The 27,292-nt window shown below is 49.0% G+C and overlaps 14 protein-coding genes across 14 annotated transcripts; 12 read left to right on the top strand and 2 right to left on the bottom strand.

Annotated features, from left to right (window-relative positions):
* Nucleotides 1-597: 597 nt before the first annotated feature.
* N7473_001410 (uncharacterized protein) lies at nucleotides 598-1,011 on the top strand (the record flags this gene model as incomplete). The annotated part of the gene is made up of 1 exon (XM_057147350.1): nucleotides 598-1,011. One exon carries the CDS (start codon nucleotides 598-600, stop codon nucleotides 1,009-1,011), a length of 414 nt encoding a protein of 137 aa, XP_057015236.1.
* Nucleotides 1,012-1,612: 601 nt separating this feature from the next.
* Nucleotides 1,613-3,500, top strand: N7473_001409 (putative phosphatidylinositol-3,4,5-trisphosphate 3-phosphatase; the record flags this gene model as incomplete). Its single annotated transcript, XM_057147349.1, has 3 exons — nucleotides 1,613-1,615; nucleotides 1,682-1,766; nucleotides 1,876-3,500. The coding sequence occupies 3 exons, from the start codon at nucleotides 1,613-1,615 to the stop codon at nucleotides 3,498-3,500; spliced, it is 1,713 nt and encodes a 570-aa protein (XP_057015235.1).
* A 333-nt stretch (nucleotides 3,501-3,833) lies between these two features.
* Nucleotides 3,834-6,227, bottom strand: N7473_001408 (putative phospholipase A2 (PlaA); the record flags this gene model as incomplete). Its single annotated transcript, XM_057147348.1, has 1 exon — nucleotides 3,834-6,227. The coding sequence occupies one exon, from the start codon at nucleotides 6,225-6,227 to the stop codon at nucleotides 3,834-3,836; it is 2,394 nt and encodes a 797-aa protein (XP_057015234.1).
* Nucleotides 6,228-6,530: 303 nt separating this feature from the next.
* On the top strand, nucleotides 6,531-8,543 carry N7473_001407 (EXO70 family protein; the record flags this gene model as incomplete). Its single annotated transcript, XM_057147347.1, has 3 exons — nucleotides 6,531-6,814; nucleotides 6,880-7,097; nucleotides 7,162-8,543. 3 exons carry the CDS (start codon nucleotides 6,531-6,533, stop codon nucleotides 8,541-8,543), a joined length of 1,884 nt encoding a protein of 627 aa, XP_057015233.1.
* A 290-nt stretch (nucleotides 8,544-8,833) lies between these two features.
* Nucleotides 8,834-10,850, top strand: ade13 (adenylosuccinase ADE13; the record flags this gene model as incomplete). Its single annotated transcript, XM_057147346.1, has 9 exons — nucleotides 8,834-8,885; nucleotides 8,976-9,062; nucleotides 9,182-9,909; nucleotides 9,962-10,078; nucleotides 10,140-10,212; nucleotides 10,268-10,346; nucleotides 10,405-10,411; nucleotides 10,466-10,523; nucleotides 10,600-10,850. The coding sequence occupies 9 exons, from the start codon at nucleotides 8,834-8,836 to the stop codon at nucleotides 10,848-10,850; spliced, it is 1,452 nt and encodes a 483-aa protein (XP_057015232.1).
* A 1,590-nt stretch (nucleotides 10,851-12,440) lies between these two features.
* On the bottom strand, nucleotides 12,441-12,746 carry N7473_001405 (uncharacterized protein; the record flags this gene model as incomplete). Its single annotated transcript, XM_057147345.1, has 1 exon — nucleotides 12,441-12,746. The coding sequence occupies one exon, from the start codon at nucleotides 12,744-12,746 to the stop codon at nucleotides 12,441-12,443; it is 306 nt and encodes a 101-aa protein (XP_057015231.1).
* A 2,090-nt stretch (nucleotides 12,747-14,836) lies between these two features.
* Nucleotides 14,837-16,562, top strand: N7473_001404 (PDK/BCKDK family protein kinase; the record flags this gene model as incomplete). Its single annotated transcript, XM_057147344.1, has 4 exons — nucleotides 14,837-15,079; nucleotides 15,171-15,319; nucleotides 15,432-16,435; nucleotides 16,499-16,562. The coding sequence occupies exons 1-4, from the start codon at nucleotides 14,968-14,970 to the stop codon at nucleotides 16,560-16,562; spliced, it is 1,329 nt and encodes a 442-aa protein (XP_057015230.1). The 5' UTR covers nucleotides 14,837-14,967.
* A 12-nt stretch (nucleotides 16,563-16,574) lies between these two features.
* Nucleotides 16,575-16,799, top strand: N7473_001403 (uncharacterized protein; the record flags this gene model as incomplete). Its single annotated transcript, XM_057147343.1, has 1 exon — nucleotides 16,575-16,799. The coding sequence occupies one exon, from the start codon at nucleotides 16,575-16,577 to the stop codon at nucleotides 16,797-16,799; it is 225 nt and encodes a 74-aa protein (XP_057015229.1).
* A 954-nt stretch (nucleotides 16,800-17,753) lies between these two features.
* On the top strand, nucleotides 17,754-17,963 carry N7473_001402 (uncharacterized protein; the record flags this gene model as incomplete). Its single annotated transcript, XM_057147342.1, has 1 exon — nucleotides 17,754-17,963. The coding sequence occupies one exon, from the start codon at nucleotides 17,754-17,756 to the stop codon at nucleotides 17,961-17,963; it is 210 nt and encodes a 69-aa protein (XP_057015228.1).
* A 103-nt stretch (nucleotides 17,964-18,066) lies between these two features.
* N7473_001401 (uncharacterized protein) lies at nucleotides 18,067-18,808 on the top strand (the record flags this gene model as incomplete). Its single annotated transcript, XM_057147341.1, has 2 exons — nucleotides 18,067-18,369; nucleotides 18,428-18,808. The coding sequence occupies 2 exons, from the start codon at nucleotides 18,067-18,069 to the stop codon at nucleotides 18,806-18,808; spliced, it is 684 nt and encodes a 227-aa protein (XP_057015227.1).
* Nucleotides 18,809-20,756: 1,948 nt separating this feature from the next.
* N7473_001400 (uncharacterized protein) lies at nucleotides 20,757-21,535 on the top strand (the record flags this gene model as incomplete). Its single annotated transcript, XM_057147340.1, has 2 exons — nucleotides 20,757-21,478; nucleotides 21,517-21,535. 2 exons carry the CDS (start codon nucleotides 20,757-20,759, stop codon nucleotides 21,533-21,535), a joined length of 741 nt encoding a protein of 246 aa, XP_057015226.1.
* A 1,746-nt stretch (nucleotides 21,536-23,281) lies between these two features.
* On the top strand, nucleotides 23,282-23,731 carry N7473_001399 (uncharacterized protein; the record flags this gene model as incomplete). The annotated part of the gene is made up of 1 exon (XM_057147339.1): nucleotides 23,282-23,731. One exon carries the CDS (start codon nucleotides 23,282-23,284, stop codon nucleotides 23,729-23,731), a length of 450 nt encoding a protein of 149 aa, XP_057015225.1.
* Nucleotides 23,732-25,594: 1,863 nt separating this feature from the next.
* Nucleotides 25,595-25,822, top strand: N7473_001398 (uncharacterized protein; the record flags this gene model as incomplete). The annotated part of the gene is made up of 1 exon (XM_057147338.1): nucleotides 25,595-25,822. One exon carries the CDS (start codon nucleotides 25,595-25,597, stop codon nucleotides 25,820-25,822), a length of 228 nt encoding a protein of 75 aa, XP_057015224.1.
* Nucleotides 25,823-26,426: 604 nt separating this feature from the next.
* Nucleotides 26,427-27,102, top strand: N7473_001397 (uncharacterized protein; the record flags this gene model as incomplete). Its single annotated transcript, XM_057147337.1, has 2 exons — nucleotides 26,427-26,733; nucleotides 26,885-27,102. The coding sequence occupies 2 exons, from the start codon at nucleotides 26,427-26,429 to the stop codon at nucleotides 27,100-27,102; spliced, it is 525 nt and encodes a 174-aa protein (XP_057015223.1).
* Nucleotides 27,103-27,292: the final 190 nt, after the last annotated feature.

Raw genomic sequence — 27,292 nt, 5'->3', positions numbered from 1 at the left:
CGACTCCATCAAGACCCACTTGGACCCAAAAATAGTGCGAATCGCCATGAAACGCCTGGGGGACGATCACTCGTTCGAACTTGTTGGATAGTGAGACTTGAAAGGAGCGTCAGACAAGCCGGCGCTTTTAGGGGTGACCACTAGGCGGGTTGGCTTTTATTTGTTGTTTTTTATGAGAGGTTACTCGATTAGCGTCATGTGCGAATTTGTTCACTTCTGGTTGATTGAGTTTTGGTTATCCCCTGACGATGACGATCGTTTGGGTAGTTACATAGTGGACCGGGGGGAGTAATGAACTGATTAAACTGAGTGGTTGGAAAGAGTGGAGTCGGAGAGTTAAAAGAGAAGCAGACGAGAATCCGCGTTGAACCCTGCGCCCCTCGATTCGTTCCGACTTCTTTGCTGCTTCCTCCAACCTCCTGCATCTTTAACTGTCACTTTCAACTTACAACTCTCTCACTTTTCCATTATCATCTCTCGACTATATAACTACTTCCTACCCCTGCCTTCCTTCTACTTCAACTGTACATTATCATCCACCCTCTTCTACGCTCTCTACTCCATACTCTTCGATAATAACAACCATCGCCACCCACCATGCAACTCACCAGTTTCCTCCCCGTTATCCTCTCCACCCTGAGCCTGACCAGTGCTCTCCCCAACGGTCAAGCCTCCACCTGGACAGCGACCAACTTCCAACTCCAATGCTCCCCAGGCGGCTGTGCCTACCGCTTCAACATCACCGCGCCTGCATCCGAGAACGCGCCTGGCTTCAGCACCTACTGCGAGGGCCTCACTCCCAATGCCACCGCCTGTGCCAACAACACCATCACGGCCGCAGTCAGCCCCTTGACTAACCCGACGTGGAATGTCAAGGTCCAGCACGAGTGGCATGTCATTGAGGAGGACTACAACTCTGAGGCTACCTACTGGCAGGCTGGCAGTGCTAATGTCACCGAGACTACCACGGGCTTCTCCATCAAACCTGATGTCTTCTATGGCGTCGCTTAAGAAGCCCCTTGTTAGAAGGGTGTTTCTTCTTTCTTCTACTTGTTTTCTTTTCTTCATGACTTGTCTTCTTTAATGTGGTTGGGAACGGAAGACACGAAGTCTACGGGCGTTAAGGGTGTGTAATTTGATGACGATCGGGCAGAGCAGTCAGCCTGTCTCTCGTTTATGGCTGGCGTTTTGGAAAGGACAAATCTGTTGAGAATCGCCTCGGGCGCATTCATTCCTTACAGCGGGTGGAAAAGAGAGCCGGCGCTGTGATCAATGTGTACATACTTCATATTCAATCTGTACAATATTAAAAACAGATCAAAGTGTCGATTTTCTATCTCATCTATAGATTTATCTTATGTTCGATGTCCTTTGATCTTAGTTTCTACGCTAAAATTAAGCCTCCAGCCATAACCGCGACCCAGTGACATCATCGGCTGCGCTCAAAGCGGCCACCAACAAACAAGTTCCTCTCGTCTGGCAACACGGCGTCATTCAATGTTCATTTCAAACTCAACAATCCTCTCATCGGCCCAATAATTCGACACACACAAGTTCAATCAATGTCCTAACAGCGACAATCACGCGAGCAGAATTCCTCGACTCGCGCAACATGGTATAACCCCCTGGTCTTCCACAGATCCCAAAAAACCAACACTAAACCAATCTCCGCACCCAACAGTCCTCCATCCTCCGCCAAATCGTCGCAGGCCCACGCCTTCGACATCCAGAAGCAGGCCTGGATCTATGCTACGTGACCGATAATAGTAATGACTACCCCCTCCTCCTCCACTGGCTAGCCAGAATCCTCTTCTAAGAAACATTCCCTCGTCCACCTCGAATCTCGACTAATACTTCCGACTCCAATCTCCCCAGTCATCGCAACCTCCGGTCCATCTGCAACATACCCGCAACGAGCATACCGCAACCCCCTAGACGAGTTGGTCAAATTCCTCGACGCGAAACATGGCAAGAATTGGTGTATTTGGGAGTTTCGTGCCGAGGGCACCGGGTATCCTGATTCGGAGGTTTACAATCGCATTCATCATTTTCCGTGGCCGGATCACCATCCCCCGCCTTTTGCGCTGATTCCGAATATTATGGGGAGTATGCGGAACTGGTTGCATCGGCTAGATGTCGAGGATGGGGATGGAGATAAAAGTGCGAGCGAGACAGAGGCACCGAAGAGAGTCGCCGTTGTGCATTGCAAGGCTGGCAAAGGCCGCAGTGGGACTATCGCGACATCGTATCTTATCAGCCAGGAAGGATGGAAGAAGGAGGATGCCCTACAACGGTTTACTGACCGGCGAATGCGAGTTGGGTTCGGAAACGGGGTAAGCATCCCCAGTCAAATGCGCTATATTGGGTATGTCGACCGGTGGGCGAATCAATTGGGGAAGCAATACGTGGAACGCCCAGTGGAGATTCTCGAGATCCACATCTGGGGTCTACGAGATGGAGTCAAGGTCGCGGTGGAAGGATACGTGGACGAGGGCAAGAAGATCAAGTGCTTCCACATGTTCCACCGCAAAGAGCGCACTGTCGTCGAAGCCGGCGACAGCAGTACCACGCCCACATCCACATCTACACCTACACCGTTGAACGATAAACCCACCACCAAACCAGACTCCCCAGCCCTACCAATCAACACATCCGCAACCCTCACCTCCCAATCCGACCTATCAAGCTCCGCCTCCGAACTCTCCAGCCGCACAACAACCCCGTCCAACCTCTCAGCGGTAATATTCCGCCCCAACAAGCCCATCATCCTCCCAAACTCAGACGTGAACATCGACTTCGAACGACGCAGCAAAGCCTCCTACACGGGTTTTGCAATGGTCACCTCCGTCGCGCATGTATGGTTCAATGCATTCTTCGAAGGTGGTGCCGAGCACGACTCGGGCGTTTTCGAGACGGAATGGGATGCTATGGATGGAATCAAGGGTAGTGCGAGGAAGGGGATTCGCGCGTTTGAGAAATTGAAGGTTGTTTGGCGGTATTCTGCTGAGCAGAAGACTGCAGTCCACGGACGACCTATTAGTGAGCCGAAGCCTGGTGAGCCGGTTCACGAGAGCGGTCCTGCGGATTGGCGGGGGAAGAAGAATGGCGATGATGGTGAGAGTGAGAGTGTCGAGAAACAGGAGAAACAGGAGAATATCCCCCCGTCTACAAGCCAGGATGTATCGAAGGCAGATTCGGATTCGGATTCCCGAACTGCTTCGAAGACGAAGACGACGGGGTCGACATTGTTGGCTGTTGGTGCGGGCTCGCTGCATGAATTAGAGCGGCAACTTGGGTTGCGCAAGCAGACTGATGAAAGTAAGGATGTTAGTTTGGCGGGGAGCGATGATGAAGCTCGTGTGGTGGGGACGGATGAAGAAGGGCGGGCGAGGAAGGGAAAGGATAAGGAAAATGGGGATTTGGAGGGGGTGCAGTCTTATTTTAGCAATGGGGGTGGCCAGGGAGAGCAGGTTGAGGAGAAGGTGTCTAAAGGGTCTTGAGTGTGATGTTGATATCGAGGCGTGAAGTATACAAGCCTGTACACAAGCATGAATAGTGTATATCCTAACGCACTAACTCAACATCTCAGTCTTGACTTATTCCCTTTAGTTCTATTTCTCAGAAAATGATTATTCATAAATGTTAATTGACAAAAGAAAGAGTAATGTGTGCATCTATTACAAGCGAGTTCAAGCCCAGTATCAAAAACCAAACATTCTAACAAATCCCCTCCCACAAGATATAAGAAAAGGATATGCAGTGCAAGTAATATAACGCCACAATCCTCAAAACAAAACATCAATCACCTATCTCCCCAATTCTAAATGTATCATCTACAACGGCACAAACCCCTCCATCCGTTTCCTCGCCTCCACCTCCTCCCTCCTCAACCGATCAGATTTCTTCCTCTCATAAACCGCCCGCACAACCCTCCGAACCTGATCCTTCCCCTGCGAGAAATTCGCCCTAGCAAGACCAACGACAGAATCAATCTGCTCGGGCGTGTAGATAAAATTCCACGTGGACAAGAAATCGTCCACGTCGGGGTCAATCGAGTTTGGTTGAGGAGCAACCGGGTCGGCGGGGTCTTTGACCTGGTTTTGCGATTGTTGGAGGGATTGAACGGCGGCGAGGGGACGGGTTTTCTGGGTTGGAGGGAGTTTTGGGGCCGAGGGGTTGGGGATGAGTGGGAAGTATACGACGGCGATGCCGGCTTCGGGTCTCATTAGGTGGAAGTCGGATTCGGAGTGGTCTTCGTTGTTGTCTGGGTGGAAGAGACGCTTTGAAGGTGGGGGTTCGTCTTTTGAGATGCGTTCTTCTTGAGTGCCGACCCAGACGTTGCAGTAGCCCAGGTCCGTGTCAGCGGTGCTGGTGGAGTTGTTCTTCTTATTGTTTGAGGCATTCTCCTGGTGGTTCTGAGACTCTGCGATCTTCTGGTTGGCCTGCTCATCTGTGATGTTCTCGGGTTCACGTAGGGCCTTTTCTGTCTCTGCCAGGGTCTCGGTTGCTCGAGGCCAACCTGCACCGACGGGCCAGCCCTTGATTCCCCGTTGCCGGGCATATCCATCTACGACGGAGAGCCAGTTTTCTTGCTGGATGTCGGCGGATGCATCAAAGGCGACAATGACATCCACATCGCGGCCGGGTCGAATTAGAGGGTAAATGGGCAAGTTATTGCTCATGCCTGCATCCATGAGACGTAAATGCTTATCCTGGAAGATAGACTCCGGACAAGAGGCGGGCAGTTGATCTTTCATACCCATGACATAATTAGGAATGGCGGCGGGGTCGATAGGGTGTACTCGAATGAGGTCCTCGTTTTTGCCTCGGATGAGACTGTCAATCCCACCAAATCCAGCAAGTCCTTTGACCAAGGGTCGAACCTCTTTGTAATAGTGAGAAAGAGTTGCGCAGAATGCACTGCCCCATATTCCCATCAACCCTGGAACCCGCAACTCGGGAATGGGATAGGTGTGGGATGGCGTCTCATTACGCCCTTCGTGGAAGTGTCGTCCCAACGCCCAGGTGGGAATTCCAGCATTGAGTTCCTCGCAGAAAAATTCATACGGAGTGAACTCGAACCACTGGAACCAAGACTCTTGTTTGGCCTTTTTCATCAAATCTTCCGGTGTTTGGTGTTCATCGTCTCGGGCCTCTTCAGCCAGCACGGGAATCTCATGGCGCACGGCTGTGTAGATAGGCATGGGATGTTCGCCGTTTAACAAGTTGACTTGCTGATTGGAAATCTTAAGATCCCGATCATTCACGCCCAGCTCTCCTCGGGGAACCAAGAGTCGTGCAGCAAGCAGCATACCATAGATATCTACCAACCCAAAGTCCGCGCTTGGGTCTGCTTTCAACTTCTCGACCAAGCCGCTGAGAAGGAACTTGTTGGTTGGCGCGGTGGTCAACAGATTGAGCGCTGCTGGCGGAAAGGCAATATGCACACCCAATCTATTCTTCAGGTGATCGACGAGCCGATTAAAGTTCCCATCGGCGAGAGAAGAATGATAGAGAGTTTGTAGCCAGCAGCTACCGCTAACTCCGGCTGTGTAGGTGATACAATCCCAGAGCCCGGCTTCCTGAGCAGCCAGGTAGGACCCGGTTCCCGCAACCAGAGCGCGCAACCCGCCGCCGGAGCCGCACATGGCAATAACGGGGACATCATCGGGATGAATCTCCTCCTCGGGAATATCCAAGTAAGAAGCCAATGCTTTCCTCGCGTGGTGTCGGCGCTTCTCTCGGAATGCAAGCTCCTCGTTGCAAAGCTCGCCGCTGACTCGCACCTCGGCATCCCTCAAGATTTCCGGGTTGATGTCTGGGTCATGCGATTCCTTCCAAATTTCATCTGCGAGTGACCCCGGTGCCATTGAAAGCTCCCGTTGGAGTTTCTGGGCTGTAGCCGGGAGCAATCGGGCCCAATCGGGCATGATGTACTCGGTAATGTTTCCTCCCAAGTCTCCCCAAGCTCCAGCTCCAACAGTATGTTTGACATTATCGAGCTTCTGGGCTACTTTGAACCACACAGAGTCTGGGTCGTGGTGTTCGGAGCTCCCCTTCTTATGGGAAGCATCGTTCCGCGACTCGGCTTTGGTCTCGTACCAAGAAGATGTAGTAGTAAAGTAGGAGCTCTGTGGTAGGCGTCGATTCCACTCCCCCGCAGTGTATGCAGCGAGAGCAGCAGGAGGAACTGTCCAGCGAAGACGTCCAATCCTCGAAGCGCCCATTTTGGCGAGGCGTGAGCGCGACGACGAAGCTGCAAGGTGCATGCAACAACCTTAGCCAGCTCGGGGCCACCATTGGTTCTTGTTCTACTGTAACCCTCCGCGGGGAATGACGAAATGTCATGTGACAACTGAGTACGGAAGCACAGACGGGCCGAGACTCCGTCTATTTTGGGTCTAGCGTGAACACCATCCGGGGCGGAGCTTATCGAGTTGCTGCGGCCAAACATCCCTCGTGGACCCCACACCCGGAAGACATGACGGCTCCTGGTGATTCGGGCTGGTATCTCTTCTGCAATTGAGAACATGGTGGCCCCAAGGAACACCGCATTTGCGGAGGAAAGTGCCGAGGTGGAGGTGCTGTATGCCAACCTCGAGAAACTCAACCGTCTCACCAAGAAGATCCAGGGCTCCCTGGTGCGCCTGGAAACCAGCGGAAAGGTCGTGAAGGAGGCTATCGGCCCCATTTACAGCAATACACAATCACTGCAGATTACGAATAGCAATATTGACAAGGTCAACGATGCCATTGAACGTTTGCGCCAGCCTCTCGATGCGAAGAGTCGCGAGGAGGGCATCATCCGCGCAGGGTATGTCTAAGCCTACGCCATTACAGCTTACAAACGTGGACGTACTAACCTGGTAGCCTTTTCAGACCGCAGAGCTCTGGCCTGTCGCAGTACCTATCGGCGATGAAACGTGTTGAGAAAGCGCTGGTCGACCTCAACGCGACGAACCTCCGGTCGAACCAGAAAGCATTGTCCGACTTTAACGCCCTCCTCAGCACGGGCAGCAACATGTTGCAAGATACTTTCAAGGCTGAGCTGATGCAACACGTCACTCCCATTGAGCCGCTACACTATTTGACCAAAGGTGGGCACTGAAACTGAATACTCGATGCATTGCGAGACAATGACGCTAACCCCAGCGTCCTCAGAACTCCCCTTCCCTTCCCTCCCTGAAGATACAATTTCACAACTGGCAGCGCTAGCCTCGGCAATTGGATCGGCAGCGATTCATGGCCCTCAAAGAGGAAAAGGCGACAGCCCTGCAATGAAGATATATTCAGACGTACGCGGGCCGTATCTCAACGCCAGCCTCCAGAACCTTTCCATCGCATCGCTCAATACCGTCAAGCGACGACCGACAGATGGTCCCTACAAACAAGGCACGAATGGAATTGGAATCTACTCAAATGCCTTGGAAGGATTCATTGTCGTGGAGCATGGGATTATCGTGCAGATCTTCACCGGGGATCAACAAGGCCTGGTTCTCCAAGCCACCTTCCTCTCAGCCATGGGAGAATACTCCAAGACTCTGCGTGAGCTAAACCAATACATCAAGGCAAACTTGATGACAGATTGCTTCTTGGCATTTGAGATTATTGAAATCGTGACAGCAATGTCTTATCGTATTGATTCCAAGACAGCAGAGCTCAAGAGTCTATTGATCGAGGCTCTCCGGCCGGTGCGTGAAACTGCCAAATCTTCGCTTTCGGAGCTTCTAGAGGAAACCAAGCGCAAGGCTGCCACCGTCCCCCTTCCCCCAGACGGTGGCTCTATACCTCTTGTTGACGAGGTGATGAGCTCTTTGGCTACTCTGACCGGTTACTCGGGTCCCCTCGCATCTATCTTGACATCACTTGGGGATGGTAACTGGCGGTCCAACTCAAACACCGCAAGCACAGCTCCTCTAGACGTTGGCCCTGACAGTGGCACCTTGTTCTCTCACTTTATTCTGGACATGATCGAGGCCCTCATGACTGCCCTAGAGGCTCGCGGTCGGACTTTCCACCGGACCAAGGCTGCGCTCGGTGTATTCCTGTCCAACGTGTTTTGTGTCGTTGATCGTTCTATTCGATCAAGCCCTGAGCTGGCGCGTTATCTCGGCGCGCCAGATAGCATCGCCCGAATCGATAGCTTCCGCAAACGTGCAACATCGACATATCTCGATGCATGGAAGGATACATCGCAGTGTCTGTTGGATGTGCAGTATACTTCTCGAACCGGTGCACGACCCAGCTCGGGCGGCGCAGTCGATTCCAGCGCTATCGTGAAGAATCTGTCGTCTCGTGATCGGGATGCCATCAAGGAAAAATTCAAATGCTTCAATGCAAGCTTCGACGAGATGATATCCCGGCACAAGAACCTTCATATGGAGCGAGAGGTGCGCTCAGTCCTGAGCCGCGAGCTTCAGACTGTCCTCGAACCGCTCTATTCTCGCTTCTATGATCGCTATGTCGAGATCGACAAGGGTCGCGGCAAGTACATCAAGTACGATAAAGCCAGCCTTGCCGTACAGTTGGCGCAGCTATCCTAGGCTCTGTCAGCTTCCTTATAGAACTGTTTCATTTATTCGTCTTGCTTTCCAGCGAAGAGCCAATTATACCATAATCAATGCGCCGGATTTGTTCTTTTCACCAGCTCATTCCATCCCGTAGTATACACGTGACCCGCCCCACGCCAACCTTACGATAACGTGATAAGCCCCGCTACAACCCGATGATTGCAGCAAAATTTCCCAGTTCGCACACTTCTTCAGACTCACCTTTCTAGTCGATCCTGTCGCTCAATTCGTCTTTTGAGTGTCCTCCGATCAGACCCGACATCATGTCCGCCAGCAACGATGTCTACCAGACCCCCCCCAACTCGCGCTATGCGAGTAAGTCATTCCTCCAGCCCGCACCCAATGAGGGGCAGCTATAATCGGAGGAAAATTGGACTCGATAGCTAATGGGGATCAATCGATTAGGCACGGAGATGAAGTATCTGTTTTCTCCTCGCATGCGCTTCTCTACATGGCGCCAGCTGTGGATCTGGCTCGCCGAGTCCCAGAAAGGTACGAAAACTAAGAACATTGGAGGGATGAGTCGAAGCAACGGTGATGCACCGACATCGGATGTAAATTGGGCAATAGAAACAAAACACCATTCAATTGACTCGTTTGTGATGTTCTAGAGCTCGGCCTGCCCATCACCGATGAGGCTATCGAGCAGATGAAGGCTCATGCCACCATCCAGGATGATGAGTTCGCAGTTGCCGCCGAGGAGGAGAAGCGCCGCCGTCACGATGTCATGGCCCACGTTCACGCCTTCGGCCAGGTTGCCCCCGCCGCTGCTGGTATCATCCACTGGGGTGCTACCTCGTGCTACTGCACTGACAACGCCGATCTGATCCTCCTCCGGGACGGTCTCGACATCCTCATTCCCAAGCTCGCCGTCGTCGTCGACAAGCTCTCCCAGTTCGCCCAGCAGTACAAGGACCTGCCCTGCCTGGGCTTCACCCACGGCCAGCCCGCCCAGCTGGTCACCGTCGGAAAGCGTGCTTGCCTGTGGATTCAGGATCTCCTGATGGATCTGCGTAACCTCGAGCGCGCTCGCGACGACCTGCGCTTCCGTGGTGTCAAGGGTACCACTGGTACTCAGGCTTCTTTCCTGCAGATCTTTGAGGGTGACCACGCCAAGGTTGAGAAGCTGGATGAGCTAGTCACTGAGAAGGCCGGTTTCAGCTCTGCCTTCATCATCTCTTCCCAGACCTACTCCCGTAAGATCGATGTGGATGTCGGCAACGCCCTTGGTTCCTTTGGCTCTACCTGCGAGCGCATTGGTATTGACATTCGTCACCTGGCCATGCTGAAGGAGGTCGAGGAGCCCTTCGAGAAGGACCAGATCGGCAGCAGTGCCATGGTAAGTGTGATTGGTCAATTGAACTGTGAATGTGGCTGCTGACTGCTTGTAGGCTTACAAGCGTAACCCCATGCGCTCGGAGCGTCTGTGCTCTCTGGGTCGCCACCTCCAGAACCTGCCCAAGGATGCTCTGGACACCTACTCTGCTCAGTGGTTTGAGCGCTCGCTGGTGAGTGACGAGTGACTGCAGAAGGAAAGCTTAGTTAGAATTTGGTATTGACTTTTACTAGGACGATAGCGCCATCCGCCGTATCAGCATTCCCGAGCTCTACCTGACCGCTGATGCCTGTCTCATTCTGCTCAGTATGTTTTTAGTATCAGCTTCCTGGAGGATTTGCCATGTTCTAACGCTCTGTAGACAACGTCAGCTCCGGCTTCGTCGTCTACCCCGAGGTCATCAAGCGCCACGTCAACGATGAACTTCCCTTCATGGCCACGTGAGTTACTCTAATCTCTCCATCTGTCAAAGCCTGAACCATGCTAATATATCTCTAGTGAGAACGTAAGAGCCTTGTGATACCGTTATTACTCAATTGCCAAATCTAACCCTCTCTAGATCATCATGGCCTGCGTGAAGAAGGGTCTCTCCCGCCAGGATGCCCACGAGGAGATCCGTAAGTGGACCACTCTACGAGTGAACATCTTTCCATCTATAATGACAAACTAACACGTCTTTTCTCTCTGCTCTAGGCGTCCTCTCCCACCAGGCCGCCGACAACGTCAAGAAGCACGGCAAGGACAACGACCTGCTCGACCGCATCCGCCGCACCGCCTTCTTCAACCCCATTCTCCCCGAGCTGGACAACCTCCTGGACGCCTCCACCTTCGTCGGCCGTGCCCCCCAGCAGGTCGAGAAGTTCACCGCCACCGAGGTCGCAGCCGCCATCAAGCCCTACGCCTCGTACATTGCCAAGGGCGAGACTTCTGCTCTGTACGTCTAAATTGTGCAAGGTCACCAGGGGCACCTCAATTGGGGGTACATGGGGCAAAAGTGATTGAAAATAAAAAGATGGTGAATGAGTTAGAGGAGTGGGTCGGAGTTGTATATTGGCCAGTCGATACGCGCTATGAAATGAGATTTCTTACTATTACTGTACCTGTTTCCGTGTATACCCTTGTAGAATGGATAGATAATTGTGGACATGGGCAATTATCGATTAAGGTAGTGGATAACAAATGCAAAGACCATGAATCAAATCAAAAGGACCACCCCCATTCTAGCTATAAACAGGAGAAAGAAGAGAGAGAGAGAGAAGGGGGAGAAAGGGGATGCAAGATCGATCGAAAATCGAGGGAAGCGAAAACCACACCCATCACTTCGGGAGAAAAGAAAGTAGAAGATATGCCGACTTTTATGCAAGAAATGAAATAAGAAATTGAAGAGAAATAAAAAAAAAAAGTAAAAGTAAAAGGCTATGCATAAAAATCAACTGTCATCGGGCAGCCAGAACAAATAGATCAATCACCAGAAAGACGTAGGAAGAAAGAAGACACGACGCTATGGGCATGCAATGGGGTACACAATAGGTAAAAGCAAAACAATATGTCCAAGTTGAAAAAAAGAGTAAAAAAAAAAGACAAAGAATCCAAAAACAGGGAAATAGTAATGATTCAGGACGAGATGAGAGATCGCCGGCGAAAGAGGGCGGAGGGGCAGTGATGCGATAGTCCAAGAGCTAAGATGGTTGGTTGTTAGGATTTGTGCCGATCGTCGGTCTGCAGGAGATGGTTCCAGATTGTCAGATCGCCCGTCAGAAGATGCATGGTTGCATCACCGCACACAGAATGACAATTGACACCTGTATTTGAAAAGGCCCAGGCTGGTGACTCGTGGAGAGGCTCGTGAGAGTCGTGCAGGTCCAAATCCAAGTCCATGTTTAGTAGGATCTTTTAGACATTGGTGGGCATTGTATCGTGCATTGCCCTCCACCAGACAGCAGTTCATCGGAAAGATCACCGGTATAACCGTCTGAGGTGGTCCATCTCCACGAGGGTCTCGATTGAGCGCTCTGAGAAAGAGCGTGTGTGGCTATTTAGTGCCGTAGGGTGCACGCTCTCTCTGCTCCATCGACATGCGCTGGGTACCGTGGTGGCCGACTCAATTCCTCGACATCGAATCTTCTTGCAAGGATCCACGGAGAATAATAGCTCGGCGCTGCTCCGCATCCAGCGAGAATCTCCTTGTCCAAAGAGCGGCAGTAAATCATCACCAGGCGATGATGCCACCATTGATTGCACTTTAGCGCAGCCTCTCCCAGCCACCAGGAGCAGCAGCCCACAAAGACAGCTTCGAGTCGCTGCACCACCGAATGCCCTCTCAGCTGAAAAGCCCACCGACCGGGGAATCAACTATGATCGAAGAATCATCGAATTTCCCATTCAGTCCATCATCCGACCATCTCACCCATTTCCCACAATCCGCAATCCGCAATCCGCAATTCCCCCATCCCATCCCATCCCATCCACCAACCACCCCAGCCTCCACACCCAACCCGACACGCGACCAAAAAAAGGGACACGCACCCCCCAACTCACGCATCAGCAGGACGAGGCGGACTAGCCTCGGATGGCGTAAAAGGCAAATAGAACAAATCCCGAATCAACCACAGAATATACAGTACACCCAACACCCACAGCGAAGCCATGAGTTTGTAGGTGGACGAGCGCCAGGTGACGCGCCGGATAAGACGGCGGCCATTGGGACCTTCGATGGGTCCGCGACGCGGCGGCGAGGCGGGTGGCATTTGGCCGTTGGCGTTGACTGTTGATGTGGAGGAGAAGGGGTATGCTAGGGCCTCGTTCATGGGCTCGCTATGGGAGGTTCGACGGCGAGACATGGTAATGACTGGGTGGAGAGAAGAGAGAAGCAGGGAAAGGGAAAGGAAGAAGGATTGCGACTTTTGGAGGGGGGGTGGGGTTTGGGGAGATTTAATCGCAGATAATAAGTAGGGGAAGTATAGAGTAGTCAAGAGAGAAATAAAACCAGATGATAAAAAGGATATGGAAATCGAAGAGGAATCCCCAGAAATTGGAAATGATCCCAAATGCACGTATGAACAAGGTTGGAGAACCTCGTTTAAAGCTTCGAGATTGGAGTCAAGAACAAAAAAGAGTAGAGCGCCGCCAAGTAGTAGCGTGGAGGGGCAAATGGTTTGTCTTCCGAGTCGCCTGCGCTTAGGGCGTGTCTGAGGGTGGTTCTTTTAGAGGAAGGAGGGGGGGGGCCTTATTCACAGTCGAGTCTGGAGTAGTTATACTGTTGCAGTTCGGTATGACACCCAGGGCCAGAGGAAGGGAAGAAGAAAGAAAAGAGAAAGAAAAAAAAAGAGATTCAGCCCCCACGCGGTACAAGAAATATATACCAGCTCACAAGCGAGGACAGCAAGAGAGAAAGAGAGAAAGAAAGAGAAAAGAGAATAATCACCCCCCTCTGGTGAGTCCCAGACCAAACGAGGGGGTCCCACCGCCAGGAAGCAGCAAGAGCTCGAAAAGGGAATCTTGAGTCTCCACGGATCCGCCCTGGGCTGTCACTAACTTACTACGCCGATCGGCGAATGGACGGGCTACCGAGGGGGAGAGGGGGGTATTATCAGATTAGAAGGGATATCAACTATGATTAAGAAGATGAAGGTATAGAAAACAATGTGTACGTAATAAGAGCAAGGAAGAAAGAAAGATGAAAAGAGTTGGTCCAAGTATACTTCGGATCAGACCTTATAGATCTACAATACATACAAGGTTGAAGAAGGGAAATCTGGTAATAGAACACAGGCAGCAGAAGAAAGTGGGAACATGAAATCACACACACACAAAGAGGACTAGTCTGGAAACTAGGGGAAATTCTGGGAAATGAATTCATTCAGTCATCATCCATGAAATAATCCAAATCTGCGGGGAGTTTTGGTGTTGTCGTGCGACAAAAGTACCATTTCAACGGGACATGGGCCCTAGTCTCATGCCCATGACCCTAAAATCCCTGTCAGTTGATACCAACTCGGTTAGTTATTGAGTTTCTGGAGAAATTCTATAGTTACAGTAGTTCTCCCTTTTTTCCCCCCTTCTTACACAAGCCCTATGTAATTATTTAACCTGGATATGAGGGAGATCTGGAATGTACTTGACTGATAATCATAAGGTATAGGACTCATACTTTGTATACTACCAAGAGACTATATTGTTGTGATATAATATAATAGGGTTATTAACACTATCAGGCTCTGTCTTATACAATTATTAACCTTTGACAGAATCAAGCCCTTTGGCCGTCATCGAGGAATGTCTTTAATGGGGATCGCCCCACCTTCGGGCGAAAGGGGAAGATCCGGGGGGATGAGACACTGACTGACTTAATGACACATGCGAGATGCGATACCCAACATAATCTTCAGTCAGTCATTATTTAAGCCCTCGAATAAGAAGTGTAATTATTTCTCTTCAATAATAGGATAAGTAGTCAATACTATTATCAACTCATAATCTATAATTCCCACTTCCATCTAACCGACCAGTTTATACCTCCCAGGCTCACCGGAAGATTGCATTTCCCGTTCGGCAACGTCATTATCCTGGGAGTCTGGGAGTCTGGGAGTCTGGGAACTCCGGGGTCAATTCCACAGTATGGGGGGAATGCAATGTCCAAGGGGAAGAAACAGAATACACGAATCAATTTGAATGAATTCTGCCTATTTGCAAGACTAAAAGACAAATAATTGACTCTATCAAAAAGATCGGGAATTCTAATGATCATCATATGACCAAACAGACTCGCATTTATCGGCACTTTTCTCCCCTCTCGTAGGCTTAAACCCAATTTCCTCCGACGCCGGAACCTGCGGTTGAGTTGCTTTTTGTGTGCGGGCGCCGGGAACGCCCCCAACCTCGGCAGAAGTGCGAGTCATTCCCCCGTTCCTCGTCTCTTCTCTCCCTCGCTCTCTCTCGAACACGCGACACTCTCTTCCTTTTCTATACACTATCCTGCCCCATTCACACCTCGAGAGTGTCCTCCTTCTTTATTCCTTCTTTCCCCCCTCTCGGCGGCCATTCGGCTTGAATCGTCGCACGATGTGGAAGCCGTCAGAGCGCCTGATGGAAACCATCAGGCACTATGCCAGCTTCCCCGCAACCGGGGTGTCTCTGAGGCAAATGGTCCAGTTTGGCGACCGGCCCTCAACTGGTATGGCCTCATTAGTCCTTTGCGTTTCTTAGCAGAGCGTAATTCATGAGATCCTCGATCGAGGACCGCAGAAGACTAATTACTTGTGTAGGCACCTTGTTCCGCGCCTCGCAATTCCTCTCCGAGGAGCTCCCCATTCGCCTCGCACACCGGGTCCAAGACCTAGGCGAGCTACCCGATGGCCTCAGTGAGATGCCCTCGATCAAAAAGGTGCAGGATTGGTATGCGCAATCATTCGAGGTATGTCTACCCTATCGGCTCTTTTTTTTTTTTTACGTGTGGCTCTATTCTCGTTGGTCGCTGCTGCTTCCGTCGCTCTGTGGCGTGACTCACTAACGGCGGGCCCTTTCAGGAAATCATCACCCTTCCCCGACCCTCCCTCACCCAAGAGGTTAGAAACCGCCTCTTGCGTCCGGGCCGCATGAATGGCGGATCCCCATCTAAGATTCTCTCCGAGGCCACGCAAAATCCTAGTATTCGCGAGGGCCAGTACCGCTCCTCTACCACCGCCAATGGCACTATTAACGGAAATGGAAAACCGGCCGCCGCGGCCGCCGCAGGTCGGCGATATTTCGTGCCCGCCGATGGCAATGTAGATTGGCCACCCGAACTAAATGATTACAACCAGCGTTTCTCCCGGACTCTCCAGCAGATTAAGCGACGTCACGACAGTGTTGTGACGACCGTTGCCCAGGGTATTTTGGAATGGAAGCGGGAGCGACAGCGCATGCAAATTGACTCGACTATACAATCTTTCCTCGACCGGTTTTACATGTCTCGTATAGGCATACGAATGTTGATTGGACAACATATTGCACTCACGGAACAAACGCACATCAAACATCCTAATTACGTCGGCATCATCTGTACCAAAACCAACGTTCGCGATATCGCATTGGAAGCGATTGAGAATGCGCGGTTTGTCTGCGAGGATTACTACGGTCTCTTTGAAGCGCCCAAAGTGCAGCTGGTCTGCAAGGACGATCTCAACTTCATGTACGTGCCGGGCCATCTGTCGCACATGCTCTTCGAGACTTTGAAGAACTCGCTGCGTGCGGTGGTTGAGCAGCACGGTGCCGACCGCGATCAATTCCCTGTGACCAAGGTCATTGTGGCCGAGGGTAAGGAAGATATCACCATCAAGATCACCGATGAGGGTGGTGGTATTCCTCGATCGGCAATTCCTCTCGTGTGGACGTACATGTATACGACTGTAGAGCAGACTCCCAGCCTGGACCCGGACTTTGACAAGAGCGATTTTAAAGCACCCATGGCTGGCTTTGGGTATGGATTGCCTATCAGTCGGTTGTATGCGCGCTACTTTGGAGGTGACCTAAAGTTGATCAGTATGGAAGGGTAAGAAAACCCCCCAAATATCGTTTCCCCTACTTCCCACTAATTCATTCTCAATTTTTCTAGATACGGCACTGATGTCTACCTCCACCTTAACCGGTTATCCTCCAGCTCGGAGCCCTTACAATGACAACTACCCGTCATGAGAGACGGCCGGACCCGGTTCAACACCTCGCACCGCCTGCACCCCATTTACATTGAACCGAGGCCCAAGTCCGTGCCATCTCGAGGACTGACGCCCATGAATGTCCAGGCACATCGGTCCCGCATGCGCAACCGCGAAGTCTCGGAGCGCAAACAAGTCGGTGACGCAGAAAGTCTTTTCCACTCGGAGCAACGACGGAAAGACGATGACGAGGATATGTGAGAGCCCAAGTCCTTTATCTGTTAATTGTTATTTGGCTTTTTATCTGTATGCCGTGAGTTTGGGTTCTTTTCTGACCGGCGTGGCGTCTTTCTTTCTTAGTGGGCAATTTGCGCGGGCCTCGCCTTTCCTACTTCTTTTCATCTCGCTGGTCGGTCTTCATATGGATAACGGCAAATCTTACGAACGAAACACGACGGCCGAGTTTAATACTACTTGGGGATGGAATCCGACCTAAGAGAAACTCGGTGTATTCACGAAAAGAGCAGCGAGACGCGAAGAGAAAACAGAAAAAAAGAATCAAAAAAACACACAAAAAAAAAAAAAACCTAGGGCCCGCCATCCCCGATCAATATCCTCCACAAACCGAAAAAGACCAAAGAACGCGGTCGTTTCTTTTCTGGTTGGCTTTGGATTCGTTCTTTCCGAGATACCCATTCCTCACTATCACTACCCTTTTCACTACCCTTTCACCATCCACATCTACCACCCCTCACAACCTCTTTATTCCTCATTTTCTTCCAATATCGGGTTGGGTTTTTATTCTCCCTCGACCTCTTCAGGCGGTGTTCTTAGTCAGGTTGAGGTTTCTGGTTTGTTTTTCTGTACAGTACTTTTTTATATTTTGTGTTAGCGAGCATACATCGTTATTGGAGGACTGCCCAGACAGTAAATTGAAATAATTTTTACAACAATTTTTTCAACTAGGATCTAAGGACCTTTGAAATTGATGCCCGAACATGATAGTTTCCTTGAAGCAAACGGATCCCCCCTTCGACTGTACATAGTTCGGTAGATTAGGCTACTGGTCACATGGCCATATCTATATACTGCAGATCCTTCAGACCTCAGTTACATCTTAGATTCCCACACATCTCTTAAGCGCCATTTTCTTCGTATCTCTCCTCTATTTCTGTCTTCATCCCGCTATTTCAAGTCCACCAGCCACATCTAACCATGGCAAACAGCATACAATCACCTTCGACAAACCCAGATGAAAGGATGCGTCAAGCCGTGCAACGATTCAGCACCACAATGGAATCTTCGGACCGGCAGCTCCTACAAGACCGCATCAACAAGATCCAAGCAATGAGCCTCTCCACCAAGGAGGAGAAAATCAGGAAAATGCGCTCATACTGGCCGGATTTATGCGCTGACGCATTTTAAGAAGAAAGATGGAATGACTACGCTCCCATAGGTCCTGTTCGACAAGACCGTGAGACGAGAAGAGTTACACGGCTAGAAGGCGTGAAATATCTATCATCAGTTTATGGATGGAATTATACCGTCGAGTTTGATTACGGATGAATGGCGGCAGGCGTATCTAGAGGTTTTGAAGGAAGTACGTGATGAGGCGGTGGTGCGGATGAGACAAGAGCAGTCCGACGAGGAGGAGGAAGACGATGAGAAAGAAGAAGAAGAGGTGGTTGATATCCCTCTATGCCACGAACTAGGCCTCTTCCTCAAATACGCCAACGGCATCCAAGATCCTGATTTTCGCTCCTCGGGGATCTGCCCGTTCGAACCAGTCCCTGCTGTCGGGATAACAGAGTATGCCTTCTCCGAGCGTGCCGTCAGAGGTAATGCGCTACCTACATCAAGAATCTTAACATCCCGACAAATAATGAAAGAATCTTGAGGACTACATCCTCGACAAAGCGAACGTCGACGCCTACGTGGATGAAGACCCGGATGTTAAAGTCGGCTTCTTAACTGGGACCGGCTGGCGCGCACAGCACGATGAATGGTACAGTGCGTATCTGTATTATCATCAGGAGGAGGACTCGAGGAGCCCGGATCCATCTCTCAAAGACTGGGCATGGCGTGTTTGTGTTTTTCATGCTGGGCTGGAAAATTCAACGGCTCTTTATGGTCAGTATCCACGGTTTAATTCTCTTCCTGAGTTTTTGGATTGGTATAGTAGTTGGTTGGAGTTTGTGGATATGAAGGTGGTGAAGAAGAATGTTCGGCGTCATTGGGGCGATGATGATTATGATTCGGATATGGAGTGAGGATGGTCATGATATAGTTTTCGCAGTTGTAGCCTTGCTTTACCTACAATATATGGCATTAACCAAGGTCAGGAAGATATACGGGATTTTCGCTATTAGCATATCCGGGTTGCGTTTTTGAAGATTCATCTATTAGATACAGAGCAACCTGAGAGAACGACGATGGCGACATCTGGGCCCCACGGCATCTGTGGCTAAGCAAGCGAGCCATTCTATAGCGCTAGAGTACAGGGCTGCTCAAAATTAGCTTCACACCTGATCTGTGATATGATAGACAGCCAGCACGAACCACATCTCCAATGGCCAAGAAGCTAACTGCAGCAAGGCTACGATCATAGATGTTTGTTGAAACTTGCGGCAGTTTAGCAGTGCCCACGCTCAGCCAACTCGAATAGGCCGGAGACGGACAGTAACACCACTGATGATCGAGGCGCTCTACGATCACCTATCCGAAAAACCCGGTCTATACCTTAACGAGATGGCTGTCTTCCTCTGGGATGAGTTTCACACCATGATTACAACATCCAGCATCAGAAGAGCCCCCATCGCTAAAGGTTGGTCTAAGAAGACTGCTCGGTAGTAAGCCAGGGAGCGAAGCACCACCTTACGGGACTGTTATTTGCACAATTTATCCGATTTTCAGTCATATCACCTAGTTTACGTTGATGAATCTGGATATGCTAAAAGGGTTGTGTTCCGATGGACAGGCTGGTCACCACTTGGCGTGGCCCCCATGCAAGTATCCCAGTTCCACCGCGACCAGCGATATTAGATACTGCCTACGTACTCCTAGGATAGGATAATTCTCTCGCGAATCTTCCGCGGCTCAACGGACGCGACTGTGTTCGAGGACTTTATAGCTCAACTTCTGCAGCACTGTGGAAGGTGGCCAGGGCCTAAATCTGTTCTGGTCAGGGATAATGCGTCTTTTCATCATTCAGAGCAGATTTCACAGATATATACGGACGCGGGAGTGAAGTTGGTTTATTTGCCGCCCTACTCGCCGGACTTGGATCCGATTGATGAGGATTTTGCTGAGTTGAAAAGCTTCATTAGGCGCAACTGGGGTTACTATGAAGCAAATCCTGATCAAGGATTTGATGTCTTCCTCGCATGGTGTATTGATGTGGTTGGTGCAAAACCAGAGAGTGCTAGAGGCCATTTTCGGCACGCAGGCTTGCACATCGAAGAAGTCTCACGAAGTTGTTAGGTACAGATCGCTTGTGGACGAGTTACAGGAACATTCACGGCGTACTGTACGTTTGAGATCAGCTCATAGTGAGCAGTTAGCGATGCGTGACGAGTGTAAAAGGCACGAATTTTGTTCACTTTCAAATTTTAATTTATTCCACGGTAGTTTTCTATAACCTTATCTACATTAGGACATAAACTTCATAGTGTATACTCCGCAACCGGAAGGACAACTCTAGAACTGGCTGCGACCCGCGGGCGACCCTCACGGTCGTCAAACAGGACAAACAGATGATTAATCGTGACTTATACATTGGTTAGTTAATTGGTTATTACGTTGCAGAACTGCTTGAAACTGCTTAGTCACACTTTTTGTCCATCCAATTGGGGAAATTACGCAGGAATATGCAGTTGAGGGTCGGTTCGAGTACGGATCTTGGTCGCATGGGGGCGGGTCATAGCCAGGTCTAGACAACTTCCACCCTGCCGCTCGTGACAATAGCATAGTGGGCCAGGATGTTGTGACCTGTGTGACCCAGCTTACAAGCGGTCTTAGATTGGGTGACGTCTTGCCTTTTTTTTAAGTTCTTATGTCGTAGGGTCAGAAGTGCCTTTTCTATGCTGTGGTTGGTTCGGGGCAGGGAAACAAAAGGATATAAACTAGTATCTTCTCTTCAGAGTACTCATCGTTATCATCAATCTTACTTATTCAAAATCTCTCCATAGTTCCAGTACTGATAATTGCCACTGGATCATAATGTGCCACGGCGATGAGAAGCAGTCCGCTGAAGCTACACAGAGAGCACCTGTTGAGATCCCATACCAAGGTTTGGTCTTCACTGAACCTAAGGGCAATCTGATTCCAGTTTATCACTGGATAAACAAAACAGACGGCCAATTCTACGCATGTGATCCGATAAGCGCCGTCACTCTAGAGGCCACGGAGGGATACAAGAAGAGTGGAATTGCTTGGTACATCTATCCCAAGCGACAGGACGACACTAAAACACTCCCTTTGGTCCGTTGGTATGACCCAGTGAAGGGAACCTATCGATACACAATTAGCGAGGCGAGCTTGCTTCCTCCAGCCCCAGAATGCAGACGCCAGGCTATTCTAGGTTATATACCCATACAGGCTAACAACGCCATTCCACCACCCGGGCAGATTGTTATCCCCCTTCCAGTCTTAGTACCCACCATCCTTTTTACCTTCGACCCGGCTTTTACAGACGAAGAACGATATCAGATTCTCCGTGGGCACCAAACTGGCTACGACCGCGCGGGTGTCTGTACCTTTCTCACAGCGCAACAGGCCAAGGAGGTGCGCGAGCTATACTGGGTACAAATCCACCATGGTATTGACGCAGACCCAACGCACAATGCCAGTACTATACCCGGCAGCCGTTTCATCGATGTCAACAATACCAACTTGCTCCCACTGTCAAATGATGAGATTGCGCAGACGCTATTGCACGAGATGTTGCATTGTGTAGGCTACACTCACCGCCAGAAAATAGCTACAGACGCCCCATATGATGGCGGAGCCTACTATCAATCAGTACCATTGCAAGGGGAAATGTGCATCGCAGGAAGACAGAGTCTCACGGGGCCGGCTGAAAATCGGCCATGTCCGGTTTAAGCATATATGATATATTGTCAGAGCATGGAGCGGTAACTTACCGCTAGCAACTGATTGGTCATATAGAAGACCAAAGTTCTTTGGTTTTTTGTACGAAATTGTGTCAATTTGCAACTCTAGCGTTGTAACCACGGAGTATCGGCGTATTCGACGCCTGGCATGGAGGGTATTTCAACATGCCCTCGACCGTACTCTTTCTCTTCAATCAGTCAATCTTTTTCATCCCGAATTTGTCCCCCTGGATCTTATTCGTCCTGAATGCGTACTAGTCCATATATTTTAGCAAGTGCTGATATATGTCAAGTAAGTCGAGAGGTATCCACTCTGTGTTCGAAAGTTCTCAACCGAAACAGACTGGAGAAAATATGATGTCATAGGACTCATACTGTTCATTGCTCAGGCGTGAAGCTTAAGAGGACATCGCTGCCGCTCGTGCAGGCCTGCACAATGACCGCACCGTGGAGTTTCCTTGCACGACTACGCTAGGTGTCCGAACACTTCTTTTTCTTTACCTCACGGCGCGCCACGCTGCCGATGTATCTCGGTCGAGGCCGCAAGGGTCGCAAGACAAAGACAGGGTGTCGCACATGCAAGTGAGTCGTGGAGTATGCCCCAACCTTCTCCCCAGCAGTGCAGCTCACGCGTCTCCAGGATTCGATGGGTCAAATGCGATGAGGAAAGACCCGCATGTCGGTGATGCGTCACCACAGGCCGGACCTGTAATGAATACGCGATCTGGGGTAGTGATCATAGTCGTCCCTCGTGTTCAGACGAAAAGCAGCAATCACCCTATCGACTGTCTTAGACCGTATCTTTTCCGGCGATGAGGTATACTTGTTCAGGATCCTAAATACTAGATATCCCAAATTAGTCATATTGAATCCGTTTGCATAGAAACATTCAAAGCGTTACGAGCAATTCACTATTGGTGATGTCATGTAAAGTGGTCTATCGCTGAGCCTCTCTAATGACATGTTAGAAACACTGGAGGCTGGTTCTCTATGAATCATTAAACGGCCTATATCCTTTACCAAAATTTAATCCTAACCTCCTTAGCAGTGAATAGTGTAGGGAAACCTAAATTTTTTTAAGTTTATCTAGCCCGTGCGATAAATTACTAACCAAGGCTTAATACGTTTGAATACTAGACCTTGCACTCTATATCAAACTACTAAACAAGGTTTAAAGTCGGGACGTCGTTTGCAGCTACTTCGTCAATGTCTGGCCTTTCTTGAATATCGTTCACTTTCTCGAGATATGAAATACCTATAGAGTATCTCTTAGCTACGATAAACACTCATAATTATACCACATGCAGTATAAGACTAGCTATCTAGAACATTGAAGTCCTGGAGTCTAGATTTCTTGTTAAACTGTTGGTTTTGCTAGTGTTCTTTCAAATTATAAGTAAGTTTAGGCTTTATGAAGCAGTACGAATTTAGAGAGCCAACGTCATCAAACAAAACAACTACCACGGTACAAAACATCTGGCCTCTGCCGGCGTATCGGATCCAAATGTATCACCTTGAAGACTAAACCCCAATCCGATTTCAAACATAAATAACATCATGTTAGGCCCCAGAAATTTCTTTTCTACGAGTTGCACACTATCTATTTCAGAAGTGAATATTTCGCGATAAACAATGACCATATATCCTTTCAAGGCAGACGGAAAGGCGACGCACCTTCATCCCGATGGTACCACCTTCAGTATTACCCAACCAGAATGGGGTGGGCATGTCAGATCGAACGGGACTAATGACAACAAAGGCTGGGTTCATGTTCCAGTAATGATCCCGCCTGAAGTGGACGGCAAGAGACTGAAACTCCAAAAAGTCGACGTCGCATATGCCACAGGATGGAAAACCAGACTTGATGCGATCCAAGTCGCTATGGGATCAGACAAGATACTGTACAAGGATGTCGGTCATTCTCATGACAAGGTGGACACGGAGGAGTTTGCGGTACCTGGTACTCCGCGAGTTGACAAAACAATCGAAATTTCGTTGCTTCTCACTATGAATAGCGGGCCGGATGAACATGGACGATGGGCTACGGTTGAATCGGTCGGAACGTACCTCTCCCCAGTTTGAAGAACGGATAATTGCTTAACTTGCTATTATTGGTGTATTGATTGTATGCTCTATGTATGAGTTTGAATATGTGTCCAAATTTGAACTATGCTATATCTGTCGTTCAATATATGTGTCTTTTGATAATATGCTTATCTATATATGATGTGTTGCCAGGCCTTAGGCTCATTTTGAAGTGTTTGAACTTTTGAACAATCCTTTTACTATATTGATATAGATTCCCATTATTCGGCTAAGTTTCCCTATGCTATCTTGAGTAGACAGGCTTAGTGGCTTCATATTACAAGGCAATTTAGACTTTAACGGTATCATGGGTTTCGTCTTTATATCGTTTGTTTTTTTGCTAATCGGTCAACCTTAGGATGTATGAACTTCTTTGCGGCCTTAGATACAATCACTTCATTTAGCTCTAATGAGATCGACATTATCTAGGTTGTAGTATCCAGATGCTCTTTAATAATAGGCTAGTTGCGGCTCGAAACAATCCACTTCACGTGCGGGTGGGTGGATGATTCGTGGATGATTAAGTCTAAAAGCAAAAGATGGCCTGCTATGCATTCGTTAAGCGTATCGACCACTAAATAAGTATTTTATTTACTTATGTCTTTTAATATATCATTCAAGATATTTAAGAGAGTAAACCACGCGTTTATTTCCTAAAATACTATTTTTCCCGCTTGATTATACCGGAGACGCACATGGAGAGAAGAGATAGGCGTCTCACAACTAGTTAATATACTAAGCTCTAGAGTACAGCCATGACATTATTAATTCGCGCGGCCGTATCTTGGTAAAAAAAGAAGGAGATGTCCCTATCATGCATAAATATTGCCTTAATTCGTTGATGATAGCGTACAGGAAGTATGGTCTTACCTTTGCTGGGATCACCCCCCCCCCCCCCCCCCCCCTAGGAGACCGCTGCTCTGGCTATCTGGCTGTTGCTTAAACTGCGGGTTGTCTAAAGCCTAGTATTAAGACTTGACTGGGAGCAACTTTACATTAGTTTCTTCAACACGGTCCTTGTCATTGTGAGGACTAGTCGTTCGTAGATCCCGTAGGCATAATTTAAAGACGTTTCGAGTGATATCAAGGCAATTACATTAGTCACGTTCTATTACTGTCGTGATTTTCCCCACCTGCAGAGCTTAACACTAATATAGCCATAGTCCTCTGACTTGAAATCCCAAGTTAGGACCGTCATATGATATATCAGTAGTCATAATGGTGGTAGAATCGGCCAGATGCTCAGTGGCAGTAAAAGTGGGCACAGCTGACTTTGCTATATACTACGCAATCGGGTGGCCGGTCACGATGGCCAAGGAGCCAATATTTTCGGTCTCATGCTCCTGATGCTTTAACGTGTTCACGGAGGGAGACAATTACGTTGGTTCCTGGTTGTTCTCGTCATAAACAGAGTTAGCCTTCCCATTTACTTTCTAGAAATAGCTTCTTATTCCCAATGACATCAGACTTCGAGACATTAATCAGATGGATTTTATTCCAGCTACAGCACAAAAAAATAATCATGTGACTTTGGTCAAAAAAAGCGTTTCACGATATTACGATATGCTAAATTAAAAATAGACTAACGTGTTTCGTAGTACAGTTTGAGAAGGAATCGAAAGTAATAAACTGTTGAAACTGATTTCGAGTCTCTCTCCGCCTGCCTACTACCTTTCTTCTCCTCCATCATACAGGTCTCGCCCAAATTAGGCCAGGAATCAAGGTTGATAATAACAATGGAAAGGGATGAGGAGAAAATGGAGGGGGACCCAGTATCTCTCAAGCGAAGCAGTGCGCTCTCCTTCCCTCCCACTAACACGTAAGAATCGTGGGTTCCACTGACATTTCTTTAGCGCAGGAATGGACTTTGAAGATGATGAGTCGGCAGAAGATAAATCTGACGACAGCGAATTCGATGACTCCGAGGAAGAGGAATGGTGGAGGGAAGATGACAGCGAATATAACAGCGAAGACCTGGATCGTGAAGACGACATTGAAGAGCACGAATATAGTATATCCGGTGAAACAAATCAAACGCTAAATATTCGGCTCTTCTTGACTGATGAGGACGAGAGCGAGCTCAAGTAGATAAGGAACTTTGTCGCCGAATGCACTTGTGATAGCGTTACTATCGCCACGGTATTAGCTCGGTATATTCATCGAGAGAGCATACGCTCTAGATTCTGGGAAGAGATAGAAGAGCCTAGCAAGGAAACATGCAGTGTAGCTTTTTATGTCTTTGAGCGCTACGGAACAGTCCAGACTAAGTACAAGGACCATCCCGTGCAATGAAGAACTAGTGTATAGGGAAAGGAGCTTAATGATAGCCCCCTTTTCTTAATTAAAAAAGTGTATATTACAGCACTAAAACTACGTCGGAAAGGGCCAGGACAAATAATAGTGTCTTTACTTTTAGAAACGGCTAGACAGTATAGCCTAGATAAGAATTCAGGCGACGAAGACGCAGATTCATTCGTTAATTCCGATAAGGCCTATAAGCAAGCATAGACTCTACACGCTCTCGTCGGCCCCGGAATTCTCACAGCTAATATCGGATAGTAGTTAAGAGGAAAGTCCGCAGAAGAACAGCTCAATATACAGAGTTAAGTTGAAATCGCCTGCTATTAAATTTTAGCGGTCGTACGGTTTTCGCCGAGTCGGAGCATCTCGATGTTTTGCATATTCGTTGGATATGCAACATTACTCTCGCACCCTTGTGGCGGCTTCTAATGTCGACCTAAATAGAAGCTATACTAAAGATCTTGAGGATAAAAAATTAGAGGCTATCTCCGAAATAGATCGTTTTACTGCGGTAAAGAAACTAAAAATAGACCGACTTCGTGACGCATTACCGCTATATTATACAGTTCTCACTCTAAGGGACGAAGAACTAAAAGCCTTTTTTGCTACTCATACCGACGATAAGATAGGCTTGAATCGAGTGACGAACTCTAAAACCACGCTTCTGCATTTAACGGCTTACGAGATTAAGCCCCTAAGTATACAGTGGCTCCTTAAGAATCCACGTTGCCGACTCCTAGAAAACGTCCTGCGATATTAATAGGTACACTCTACTAGAACTACTGTAGGATAAGTTAGAGACAATACGAACTTAAAAGGAAGATATCTTTAGATTCTTGAACATATCAGATAGCTTTAAAGGGTACCCTGAGACCGCAGTGTCCTGTCTCTTCTTGCCGTTAGGGCAGGATACTCTAGGCCTTAATACAGCACGTCTCAAATACGGGTGTACATACGGAGAGTGCCTAGGGGGATTTTTATCCGCTCAGATAAGCAGATCTTTGGTTGATCAGGGCGAGACCTTATACGGCCTTATTCGGCAGGATATTAGTCGTAGCAGCCTTTAGATAGATGATTACGCCTATATCCTCGTACACCTCGATTAAGATATGCGAAGGGACCTCAAAACGAACAAGTCACTTCGAAAAGGCTCTACAAGTCTTTTTAAGATTGCCGCAGACTTAAGGCTAGAAGAGTTCCTACCGCAGAAAATCTCGAGTAGTGCTGTGACAACAGTGAGCGGCCACTGTATACCAA

This window comes from Penicillium subrubescens (genome assembly GCF_028828155.1).
Source record: "Penicillium subrubescens strain IBT 31985 chromosome Unknown utg000001l_segment0_segment0, whole genome shotgun sequence".
NCBI lineage: Eukaryota > Fungi > Ascomycota > Eurotiomycetes > Eurotiales > Aspergillaceae > Penicillium > Penicillium subrubescens.
This window is presented reverse-complemented; position numbering and strand designations above follow the sequence as displayed.